The 13792-nt window shown below is 23.7% G+C and overlaps 1 protein-coding gene across 1 annotated transcript in view; it reads left to right on the forward strand.

Annotated features, from left to right (window-relative positions):
* The window catches only part of LOC117180738 (afadin-like), a 284255-nt gene that overhangs the window by 198352 nt on the left and 72111 nt on the right, over window positions 1–13792 (forward strand). The window contains exon 11 of the mRNA XM_033373229.1: window positions 7344–7623. Coding sequence (XP_033229120.1) covers window positions 7344–7623 — 280 coding nt within the window. The remainder of the gene's footprint in view (window positions 1–7343; window positions 7624–13792) is intronic.

Genomic DNA, 13792 nt, shown 5'->3' on the forward strand with positions numbered 1-13792 from the left:
GAAACTTGCACCGGGAGAAAACAATATCTAAAATTCTACAATTTTTAAGAGAGAAGATGATCGTGAACTAAAAAATGTGATTTCTGTCGTTTTTAATGTCACGTGATACTACATGATCTAATAGTTATTAATAATATACTTATCATTCTGAAAATGTCTATAATTTCAATTTAAAATTATAGTCTTGAATGCGCGATTCTAAAACGGTTAATTCTTTGCCACCTCGAAATGAAATTTTGTTATAAAATTAATTTTTAGATTAATTTTGGGGTGTTTCGAATTTCCAATTTAACAGTACTGCAGTTTCACATTCAAATATTAAAGATTTCAGGATAATCCCGCTATTAAATATTTCACAATTTCATATTAAAAGACTTTATAGTCATTTCGAATTTAATCATTTTAGATGTAAATATGAAGCTTTTGAAAAGCTTAAAATTATACAACTTCAAAAATTCAAATCAAATAAATCATTTCAAAATCAAGACGAAGAGAGTTCTAAATTTTCATGTTGGACGATAAATGTTTATTTTTCCCATTCATAGGTTTTAATTTTGCACTTAAAATTGAATTGATTGAATTTAAATGAAGTTTACATTCGTTTAAGTTTCAACTTTCCGGATTAGAGCATTTTCATCTTTAGTTTTTCTCATTTAAAATGACTGTTTATTTTGAAAGTCCTTCTAAAATTCAGAACTTTCTAATTTTTAATTATTTAATTTCTAACACCATTAATCAAATATAATACAATTTCCATTCCTTTAAATTTTAAAATTATTCTAAAATCATTCAATTTCCTGATTCTTTAATTCATAATAAAATTGTTTAATTTATAGCGCTTCGACTTAGAAATTATGCAGTTCAACTTCTTTTTCTAATTAAGTTGTTCAAAATCGTTCTATATATTTTTTAAATTTAAGACGCTTTCAATTAAAAAGTACTAATTATTGATTATTGTTTCATAAATTGTTTAAACATAATATTTAAAAATTGTTTTAGTAAAGATGAATCTTTAGCTAACAATATACATTTTTAGCCAAATAGTTAGGGGAATTTTCAACAAAATAGTTCACTTGTCATCAAAAGAAATTATTTTTTAACCAAAAATAGATCAATTAAATTTTCCGTTAAAACAATCAATTTTCAAACAACAAAAAATGAATTCTCAGCAAAATAAATCAATTTTAAACCCAAAAGATGAATTTTCTACGAAAAAAGATACAGTTTCAATTAAATATATACATTTTTAACTAAACAAGATAAATTTATAAACCAAAACTAGAATACTTCAATTTGCAGTTTAAAAAAAATTTTTTTAACCACAAAAAACTAGTTATCAACCAAATTAATTAATTTTAAACTAAATAAATGATTTTTTAGCCAAAAGAAATGAATTTTTACCACATTGATAAATTTTCAACCAAAAATATGAATTTTTGACCAAATAGTGGAATTTTCAACCGACAGGATAAATTTTCTATAAAAAAATTAATTTTTAACTAAATTTTTTTTTCAACCAAAGAAATAAATTCTTAAAAAAAAATATAATCATTAAAATTTCTACAAAACAGAACTTTTTTTGACGAAAAATATTACATTTCTATCATAAAAGATACATTTTTCACAAAAAATAAAATAGTTATAATTAATTTTCAACTACAATGATACATTTTCAACTAATTTTTTTTTAATTTGTCAACCAAAAAGATGAATTTTCTACCAAAAATAAAATACTTAAATTTTCAGTTAGTAAAATAAATTTTAAAACAAAAAATAAACTAATTTTCAACAAAATAGTAAAATTTTCAACCACAGAAATTATTTTGTAACCAAAAAGATCAATTTTCAACAATAAATTGAATAATTAAATTTTCAGAAAAAAAAAATAATTTTCAATAATATAAAAGTAAATTTTTAACGAAATAGTATAAGTTTCAACAACAAATAAATTAAACTACTATCAAAAAAGATAAATTTTCGACAAAAAATGCTGTTTAGTTTTGAAATTTTAACATGAATAAATGCGACATTTAAACTACAATTTTTAACATTTTTTGTTAATTCTTTTACTGTATTCTTTTAATAATATTTCCGATTAAAACTGAAAAAATTGTCATAAAAAAACTATGGAATTTTCAAAATTAAGTTTTTTGTTCACCCTGGTATTGTATAAACGGAGACTTCTTCTGCGATTTCATGTTTAAATTTTCATGGGAATGATAACGAGGATAAAAATTGATTTAAACTTTAGATTTTGGTAGGTGTTCTAGATTAATATTCGGATCCGAAATTAGTCAATGTCATGTTTAACCGGCAAAGAACTAGTTCACTCGCCAAGCGTTACTCTAATCCATTTTGGTCCTTTGTTAAACTTGAATGTCGCATGAAAGCTCACTGCACGAATAACGCTCAAGCGTAAAACTTTTAATTATATTCAGGACTACAATCAGTTTATCAGTTTACAGTGGTTTTCATTAATTAGCATTCCCTCTGCATTCTTGTTTAATTTAATACAAATAGTAAAAAAAAAAATGCATGCCACTTTGCCCTTTGTCCTTTGCTGCAGAAGGAATCGATTAATGAAGGAAGATACGACTTCGAACTAAGTTCCTCTTACTTCTTGAAAGAAATCACCAGTTTGTTCAATTATCGGAAAATCTTGAAAACTGAATCGGAAAGTTTTTGTCCCAATAATTGCCAAGGAATTATCGACAATTTTTTAAAATTCGCAGCTCTTGATTAGCTTTTAGAGACTAAAAGAAAATAAGACAGTTTCCAGGGTGGTTGCAGATCAGAGAAAATCTGAAAATCAGGGAAAATTCGGGGTTTTGGAAACAAAAATTTTGTGAATTTCCTTGAAATATTTTAAGGTACTTTAAAAGATTCCCAGGAATTTTCAATTGTTTTCAGTAATTTAAAGGATTTGAAATAATCTGAGGTATTTTAAAAGATTTCAAAGCATTTTCAAGAGCTCTAAAAAGTTTTTCGTGTATTCAGATTTCAAAGGATTTGAAATGTTTTAGGGTCTTTCAATTATTTTTTTAATTTTAAGGAATTTTCAAGATCTTTAACCCTCAAAGTACATAAATGGTACAAATCACGGTAAAGTGCAACGTGGGTGTTTAACACCCCAGCGTATTTAATCATGTATTGTTTAACCCCTTTTGAATATTTTGTCACAATAAAATTATCCGATATAGTTTGAGGTATTTTTTATAAGGTAGAGTTGATTTAATATCCATTTATTTACTTTAAGTTTGTTAAAAAAATTATTGAAAAAAGTGAAAAAATGTTTGTTTTTTTTTACATAAAAATTCATAACTCACGCAATTTAAATTATTTTAACCTGAAAATTTATGACTATACTTTTGAAATAGTGTACTTTCATAAAAAAAATAGTACAATATGGGTGCTTTCAAAAAAAGATGTTTATTTTTAATACTATAAAAATACAAGAAATTGAAAAAAGAGACATATATAACTTTATTTTAACAATTCTATTTTGTTTAACACATCCACAGCCTGCTCTCGCATGACGCGCTGCCGTAAGTTGTAAGCCATCTACAAAGAAAAAAATATGAAATAATCGAAAAACTAAATTATTTCACTTCGTATGATATACTTACGTTAGAAATTAAACAAAAATCAATAAAATTTCAACAACAAAATTTGCTTCAAAATTACTTTGTGACTCACGAAGTGCACTCAGGGTGTTTAATACCCCACGATTTTTTACCTCCACTTTAAGCAGCTGCTGCTATAGTAGACTATAGTTTGAGAATTGCTTGGGGTATCACAGACCCACAATGCACTTTAAGGGTTAAAAAGAGCTTTAAAAAGTGTCAAGAAAACTCGACAGATCACATTGGGTTTTAAACGATTCTAAAGATTTGAAATATTTTAGGGTATTTTAAGAAATTTCTAGAATTTTTAAATATATTGAACTAAATTGAAGGGGTTCTAAAGGTTTTTAAAGATTTTAGGGTATTTTTTCCATGGAATTTGTAAGGGCTTTATGATCTTCACAATCTTTCTAACGGGCTTTAAAAAGTTTCAAGAGAAGACGAAACATTACAAGACTTTTTTTAAATATTTCAAGGTATTTTAAATATATTAGAGTATTTCAGTAATTTAATGTGATTTGAAAGGATTGGAATTAATTTGAGGTATTTTAAAAGATTCCAAGGCATTTTCTAGAGCTCTGAAAAGTTTCTTGTGGATTCAGATTTGAAAGGATTTAAAATATTTGGGGTATTTGAATTATTTGTTTAATTTCAAGACATTTTCAAGATCTTCAAAAAGTTTCAAGAGAACTCGACACATTACACGGGGTTTTACAAGATTCTAAAGGATTTGAAATGTTTTAGGGTATTTTAAGAGATTTCGAGGGTTTTTAAAAAATAGATTTTAACTAATTTGAAGTAATTTCTAAAGATTTCAGGGTATTTTTTCCATGGAATTTGTGAGGGCTTTATGATTTTCAAAATCTTTAAAACGGAGTTTAAAAACTTTTAACAGAAGTCGAGAAATTACAAGGCTTTTTAAAATATTTTAAAGGATTTGAAATATTTAAGGGTATTTTAAGAAATTTCAAGAAGTTTCAAGAAAAGTCGAAAAATTACAAGGATTTTTTAAATATTTTAAAGGATTTGAAATATTTTCGAGTATTTAAATTATGTTTTAATTTTAGGAAATTTTCAAGAGCTTTAAAAGGTTTCAAGAGAACTCGACAGATTGCGAGGGTTTTTAAAAGTTTAAATATTGTTCCAACTACAATTAAAAATAATGCAATATAAGTTTTCTTTGTTATCAGTAATTTGTAACATAAATAAATGATTATGTTAGCACTTTTTTTAGTCTAATAGTCGTCAGTAAACAATCTCCTTCATTTAAATGTTCTGAAATTCAAGCACATAGTTATTTTAGGTTATTTTAAGAGATTTCAAGGGGTTTTGAATAGATTTAACTGATTTGGAGGAATTTCAAAGGATTTTAAAGATTTTAGGGTATTTTTCCATGGAATTTGTAAGCGCTTTATAATGTTTAAAATCGTTAAAAAGAGCTTTTAAACGTTCCAAAAGAACTCACTAACATTACAAAGACATTTTTTGGATATTTTAAGAAATTTCTATATTTCAAAGGTTTTGACATATTGTAGGGTATTTTAAAAGATTCTAAAGCATTTTCGGGATAAAAAATTTTCAAGTAATTTCAAGGATTTGAATTGTAGAGTATTTTAAAAGATTCTAATAAATATGAAATAGATTTCTATGGTTTGAAGCGATTTCACAAGATCTTTAAGATTGTAGATTTTTTAAAAGATTTCAAGGATTTAAAATAATTTAGATTTCAATCATTCAAAGCTGTTGTTCCGAAGGATTTTAAGGGATTTCGAATATGTTAAGGCATTCTTAAAATTTCGACGGAATATGAATTTTCCGGAGTTGAAAGATTTTAGAGTATTTGAGAAAATTCTAAAGTATTTTCTCAATTTATTTCAAGAATTTAAAGGGATTTCGAAGAATTAAACAAATATTAAAGTATTTGAATAAATCCAAAGTATTAAGAAAATTGTTTAAATATTTTGAAATATCTTAAATGATTTTAAATTAACAGATTTCAATAACTTGAAGTTATTACAAAAGACTTCAATTTTTTGTTAATTTCAAGAAAGTTTTAAGAGTTTTAAAAAGTTTCAAGGGAAAAGATTTCACATATTTTAGGGTATTAAAAAAAAATTCCAAGGCATTTTCGACAAAATTAAAAAAGTTTCAAGTGTTTTCCAAGGATTTGAAGTTTAGGATATTTTAAAAGATTCTAAGGTATTTTCAATAGATTTCATTAATTTGAAGGTATTTCAGAAGATTTTAACTATCTAAAATAGAGTTAAATAATTTAAAAATATTCCCAAGGCTTATAAAGATGTTAGGCTATTTTTAAAACTTGCAAGGATTAAAATTTTTTCAGAGCTTTAAAATGTTTCAAGAGAATTCAGAAGATTTCAAGCGATTTCCAATTATTAAAAGAAAAAATTAGCATACTTTAAAAGATTCTAAGGTATTTTCAATTCATTTCGATAATTTTAAGGGACTTAGAAGAATTTAAAAGGTTTTAGAGAATTTTCAAAAATTCCAAGGTATTTTTAAAAGATTAAAAATATTTCAGAAATTTTTGAAAGATTGGAAATATCTTAGGGTACTTCTAACATACTTAAGCAACCTTAAGTGATTACGAATTATTTTAAATACTTTAAAATATATTTTTTTAATTTAAAGGTATTTCCAAGACCTTTAAAAAGTCTTAAAGGATTTCAAAGGCTCTCAAGGTATTTTCATAAATTTTCCAGGATTTCATCAAATTTCGTATAATTTCACGGGATTTTATAATATTTTAATGCATTTCAATTTATTTCATTATATTTTATATTTATTATATTTTTATTTATTTAAAAATTTTATTTATTTATATGAAGTGAGGGATTCCGTGGGGTTTCGAAGATTTGAAAATATTTTCAAATATTTTTATAATTCAACCAGAATTCTGATTTATTTAGAATTCTTTTAAATTCTTTGGAATTTTGTTGAATTTTTGAATTCACTTGAATTTTTCTAGTATCACTCAGTTCTACTTAATTCACTGGATCGTTTTTAAATTCATCTTGAAGTATTTTAAACTTAACCTAAATTCTTATGAATTTCATCAAATTCTTTTGAAGTTTTTTAAATTTAAAAGAAAATTAGTTAGATTATTAATGCATATTGGTACTTTTAGGTTTAGAAATTAGTCAATTTTCGTCACTTTTCGTTTTAAATGGGCCGCAGCCCTCAGAATAATAAATAATCAATTAAAAATTTATAAATTTGTTTAGACTCACTAGAATATATTTTCATCCTTTTTTTAAACATTTATTTGCAATTTCACTTAGAACTCAACACTCTTTTTATTTTTTACACTTTTTTATTGGTCTATTTTTATTTATTCACGTGTTAAAAAATTAATAATTGAAAGTTGTGTCAGTTTATTGCGCACAGATTTTAAATTATAATTTTGTCACACAAGAATAAATAAAAATAAAATATACATTTTTAGGTATTAAATAATAATGAATAATAAATTATAATTAATATAAAATATTTTTTATTAAAAATGTGACAAGATTAGAGTTTTACTGTTGAAATATTATTGGTCAGAAAAAATGAAAAATTAGTGAGGAAACAGTGAGGTAATTTTTAAAATAAAATCTCGCGGTCACCCTGGATTCTTAAAAGAAAACGGGACAGATTGATGAAAATCGAGTCTGTAGAGTTGCATAAAATAAAAATGATGTTATTATTAATTTACAGACTGTCTCAGCACGATCGCCAACCGAGAGGTAATGATCCAATTTTACCAGCGGTTCTGGAATTCCTCGAACAATCTGAGGACACATTCCTTCATGCAGTCATCACCGACGTGGAACCTAACTCTCCGCAGTTTAAACTTGCACCTACCTACACCCTTTATCTCGCTGCCAGATATCGAGCAAGTACTCATTACAGGCCTGAACTTCAACCCACTGAAAGGGCACACAGGCTCACTGCGATGCTCGAACGAGTCGCCACAATGATTCAACAGGTTATACAGGTAAAAATCATTTTTATCCAATTTATTTATTTATTTATCTTTTTATACATATTTATATTTATCTATTTGTATTTATTCGTGCATTGGAAAATTATAAATTAAAATCTGTGCGCAGGAATCCGATGCACAATATTACGCATCATTTGCCGCGCGCAGTTTTTAATTCTTAATTTTTTTTTGATTTATTCATGTTTAAAGATATTAAAAATTAAAAGTTGTGCGCGCAAACCCTATGCACAATATTGCGCATCTGTTGCGCAACATTTCAGGAATGTATCTATTTGTGAATTATTTTGAATTCTTTGAAATATTTCAGGGTACTTATGAAGATTCCTTGAAATTTTTAATAGATTTTAATAATTTGAAAGCATTTTTATGATTTTAGGGTATTTCTAAAATTTCTAAGGCATTTTCAGGAGCTTTTAATTTGAAATATTTTAAGGAATTTAAAAAGATTCCAAGGAATTTTTTTTTATTAGTTTCATTAATTAGAAGTGGTTTTAAAACTTTTCAGGATGGCCGCTGGACCGGGAAACCGGGAAATGACAGTGCATTTTTTTTACCGTAATTCAAAATTTCATTCAAAATTCAAAATTAATTAGTTCAACATTTTTTTTACTTTAAAAATTTTCCATTTAAAATTTTTATTTCTAAGCTCACATTTTTATTTTAAAGAATTTAGAATGCTCTCTTAAAGAGTTGAACAAATAAAAAATAAAAGCCTTTGATGTTGAAAATTTTGGATAAAAAAGATTTTTATTATATAAATAAATTTTTTTTAATTTTTCTGTACTTCAAGCAATAAAAAGTGAACAAAAATGATTTGACAGAACCATTTTAAACCAGTTCAAAATTTTAAGTATTTTCAAATTTTAACGTTAAAACTTAAACGGTTACAATTCGAAAGTCTAGTCATTAAACAAATGTGAAGGTGTAACTGAAAGTTAATAAACTATTTTCAAGTTAAAAATAACTTCATAATAATATATTCTTAATTAAGGGATTTAATTAAATTTAAAATAGTGTTTCAGTCTAAAATATTCAATTTTTAACACCTTCAATTCGAAATTTTTGATTAAAAAAAAGATTAATTATTGAATATTTTTAATTATTTGAACTTTTATTTAAGACAATCAAATTGAAACTAAATATTTAAAAGTGAAGAATCTTTAACTAAATTGTTTGACATCGAAAACCTGGAATCGTTAAAATTTCGAAGAGCATTTAAACTTTGAACGTTACAATTTTAAATGTTGTATTTGAAAAATGCTTAATTTATAAGTGAAATTTTTAAATTTAGATTTATAATTTACAAATAAAAATTTGTAGGAAAAATTTTAGTAATTTTAAGAGATATTTATGAGTTTTTAATAAGATTAAAAATTATCATGAAAATTTTAGAAAGTTTTCTTAAAATCTTCTAGAATTTTGTTTGAAAATTTTGTTTGAATCTTTGAAAAACTTTTTAAATATTCTTCTAAAATAATTCTTCAAAATAAAAAAATTATTTTTCATTTTCCTATGAATCTTAAGAAAATCTTTTTATTCTTTTCAAGCCTTTCATAATTCTTGAAGAGAATCTAATTTTTTTTGTTTAAAATGTGCGAAAATCTACATTTTGTTTTATATTAGGCTATCATTTCAAGTTTTGCATTAAGTTTGAATCTTTTCAAAACTTCTACATATCTCTTAAAATTACTCAAATTTCGCCTACAAATAATAAATGTTCAATTGTTATTTATACATCCAAATTATAAAGAAATTTTCTAAAATGTGCAGGATTTTCTGAAAATTGTAGAAAAAATTCAATTCATTTTGACAGATATTTAGAATTTCTGAAAAAAATTCCAAAATAATTAAAAATTTAAAAGAACTTCTAGATTTCTCAAGATTTTGAAATAAAATTTTGAAGCTTTCCAAGCATGTTAAAACTATTAAAAAAGAAAATAATTGAATTGAAAAATGTTAGTACCTTTAATTTTATACGCGTAAATCATTAAACATTTGAATATAAAATTTTTTTATTCATTTGCAGCTCAGTTTTTATTACCTCAAGTGGAAAATTTGTTATCTTTAGAGTTCCATTTTTTAAATTTCATTGACCGTGAAAAATGTTTGCGAACCGGGAAAAAAACCCGGAAATTATTTCATCGATTAAAACGGCCACCCTGCTTTTGAAATATTTTAGGATGAAGAATTTTCTAAAATTTCAGAAGATATGAAACTATTTTACAGGGTATACAGTTTTAAAATATTTAAAAAGATGTCACGTTATTTGATAAGATATCCGAGGATTTCAATGATTTTAAGAGATTTAAAAACTCTCAATGTATTTTAATACATTTTCCAGGATTTCAGAAAATATCATCATAGAATTTCAGTGATTTTATGATATGTTAGTGGATTTTATAGAGTTTATTCATGAGATGAATTCTTATTACTTTGTCCTAAATTGTTTGGAATTTTCTTGAATTTTATGAATAATTTAGGTTATTTTAAAAGATTACAAAGAATTTTTTTATTGATTTTAGTAATTTAATGCGATTGAAATTGTGTTTTGAAATAATTAGGGTATTCTAAAAGATTCTCGGACCTTTTCAAGGGCATTACAAAGTTTCAAGGATTTTCAAATGATATAAATTTTAAGGAATTTAAATATTTTAATGTATTAAAAAAAAACATATTTCACAACAAATTAGAGATTTCGTAGGGTTTCGAAGATTTGAAAAGTTTTTTAAAGATTTGTTGCAATACATTTGGAATTCGCCCTAAATTCTTATTAATTTATCCTAAATCCTTTTAAATTCTTTTTAATTCTTCTAAATTCACTCAATTCTACACAATTCAATTAATTTTTCAATATTTTTAAATTGTTTTCAATTTACTGAATTGCTTTTTAAATTCAGCTTGATTTTTTTGATGAATTTCATCTAATTCCTTTTAAATTTATATAAATTCATAAAAAATGTATTTTAATCAAATTTTTTCGATTCTTAAAATTGTTTCAATTCATTTGAATTATGTTGAATTTAACTTCAATTCTTTTTTAGTCTTTAGTCATTTCTTGTGTTAGAAATTAGTAGGGTTTCAGAGATTTTACTTTTTTTTAAATCCACCCTGCATTTTTTTCAATTCTTTGGAATTGTCTTACATTTTTTAAAAATTTTATTTGAATCCTTCTAAATTTACAAAATTTTACTTAATTTAGTGCATTTTTATAAATTTTTCAAAGTTTTTAATCAATTATTTTCAAATTGTTTTATATTCATTTGATTTTTTTTAATTCACCTTGAATTTTTATGAATTTCTTCTTGCTTACCTTGAATTCCTCTAAATCCATTTCAGTTTTACGTAAATCATTGGATTTTTAAATACTTTTTCCAATTTATTTGAATTCTTTTAAATGTAACGTGCATTTTTCTAAAATCTTCTGAATTTATCCTGAATTAGTTACCCTAGGAGCGCGAAAAAACAAAAAATGTTGTATAGAATTATAATTCGAATTTAGAAGGAAGGAGTCTAAAAAATTACCTGCTTCAAGTCAGAATTCGTCGTAATTTAAAAGTTTCCTCTTCCAAATTGAAAAAAGAAGAAGTACTTCAAGTAGTTTTAAAGCATTTCTGAATGAGAATAGAAAATTTTCTTACCTTGTTCGTAGTGAATTTATCCTTTTTTAGTTAAAATATTTGAAAATGTAACTACTTTTTTTTTTACTCTAAATTTAACTATTCCAGTAGAAAATTAACTATTTTGCTGAAAATTCGTTTCTTCAAGCATTAGATTTGTTATGGAAAATACAACTATTGGGTTGAAACTGGATATTTTTAATTAAAAAATTCAACTATTTGTTTGAAAATTTATGTACTTTGTGGAAAATTAGCCTTTTTTGTAGAAAATTAATATTTATGATTAAAAATGCATCTTTTTGGTAGGTATAAAATTCACATATGCCAGTTGAAGAGTTATTATTTTAGTTGAAAATTCGAAAGTTTGTTTTAAAAGTAATTTCTCCAACTTAGAAATTAACTGCTTTATTTTTGGTCAAAAATTGATATTTTTTAGTTCAAAATTCAACAATTTGGCTAATTTTTTTTTTTTTTTTAATTGAAAATTGAACTATTTCGTTATAAATTTACATATTTAGATTTTAAAAAAATTTTTTTTTGGTAAAAAGTGATTTTTTATTTTCAAAGTTAATCTCCTGGTTTAAAAATTCTTCTTTTCGGTTAAAAATTCAAGTACATCAGTTAAATAATTATCATCATTTTTTTTTGAACATTTATAATGTTAAGTGAAAATTCATTTGGTTGAAAAATTAGTTATTTGATTAAAAACTTGATTTTTCTTTGGATGAACAGGATTTTTTTTTGCCGAAAATTTAACTATTTTGTTTAAAATTTATTTCTTTTTTGGTTAAAACTTTTTTCCAACTGAAAATTTGACTATTATTCCAGTAGAATATTACATATTTTTATCTATTTCAATTGAAGATTCGTTTTTTTATTAAAATTTCATCTTTATGGTTAAAAATTCATTAGTTAGGTTGAAATTTTATTTTTTTAACAAAGAATTTAATTTAATTTATCATATTTAATATAATATATTATTTATTTGCTTGTCTTTTAGGCTTAAAAATTCAACAATATGGTAAAAGGTTAAACTATTTGGTAGAAAATTCGATTGTTTTGTAGAATTTTTTTTTATATTGATACTTATTTTTTCACAATAATAAATAATAATGTAAATGATAAATATGATATATAATAATTAATTATGTAATAAAATTTTCTGGTTTAATTTGAATGTCTTTTTACAAATTTTATCTCGTTTTGCTTCAAAATTCAACCATTTATTATTAATTATTAATTATATATATATATATAATTATTAATAATGAATCATATATGGTTGAATTTTTAAGCCAAACGAGATGCATGTTGTAAAAAAAATTCGACTATTTGAAGTATTCATAGGATTTCAAAAAAAGTTAAAAGATTCATATTTTAGATTTGAAAACAAAAATCTGTTGGTTTGCAAATTCCATAATTTGGTAAAAAGTTAAACTATTTGGTAGAAAATTCAACTGTTTTGTAGAAAATTAATTTTTTTAATTTGCAATCTTAGCTATTTTTATATACAGTTAAGCAATTTGGTTGAAAATAAACTTTTTTCCAATAATTCTAAAGAATTTAATTTATAATATATACATATTATATTTTATATGATTGCATTTTTGGCCTCAAAATTCAACAATATGGTAACAAGTTTAACTATTTGGTTGAAAATAAACTTTTTTCCAATAATTCTAAAGAAGCCTGAAAATTTAACAATTTGTTAAAAAGTTATACCATTTGGTAGGAAATTCAACAGTGTTATTGATAATTTCTTTGAATGAGAATTAATCTGTTGTGATAAAAATTTAATTATTTTGTAAAAATTCGATTGCTTTGTAAAAATCTTGTATTTTTGGCCTGAAAATTCCATAATTTGGTAAGAAGTTAAACATTTGGTAGAAAATTCAACTGTTTTGTAGAAAATTAATTTTTTTTACTTGTAATTTCAACAATTTTGTTAGAAAATTGAACTGTTTGGTTGAAAATAAACTTTAGAAAAAAGTTACTAATAAATCCAAAGAATTTAATACAATATATAACAGATGTTATATGATTGTTTTTTTTTTGTAGAAAATTCCAAAATTTGGGAAAAAGTGGAACTGTTTTGTATAAATTAGTTTTTTTATTGAAACTTACTTTTTCAAATGAAAATTAATCTTTTTGGTTGAAAATTTAATTTAACTGTTAAAAATTCAACTGTTTTGCAAAAATCTTGTATTTTTGGCTTGCAAATCCCATAATTTGGTAAAAAGTTTAAAATTTTATAAAAAATTCAACTGTTTTGTAGAAAATTCGTTGTTTTTTTTCTCTTGCAATTTCAAGAATTTTGTTAGAAAATTGAATTATTTGATGTAATAGATGTTACATGATCGTTTTGTGGCTTGGAAATGCCAAAATTTGTTAAAAAGTTCAACTATTTTCTAGAAAATTCGTTTTTTTTTATTTATTGAAACTTACTTTTTAAGGGCATGTGACACAGCTAAATACCTATATTACCGACCACAGTTTTTCAGTTCACTGAATGTTTTTTTGAACCTGAGAACTTTTTTTGTAAA

The sequence above is a fragment of the Belonocnema kinseyi genome, chromosome 9, assembly GCF_010883055.1.
Source record: "Belonocnema kinseyi isolate 2016_QV_RU_SX_M_011 chromosome 9, B_treatae_v1, whole genome shotgun sequence".
NCBI classification, from domain to species: domain Eukaryota; kingdom Metazoa; phylum Arthropoda; class Insecta; order Hymenoptera; family Cynipidae; genus Belonocnema; species Belonocnema kinseyi.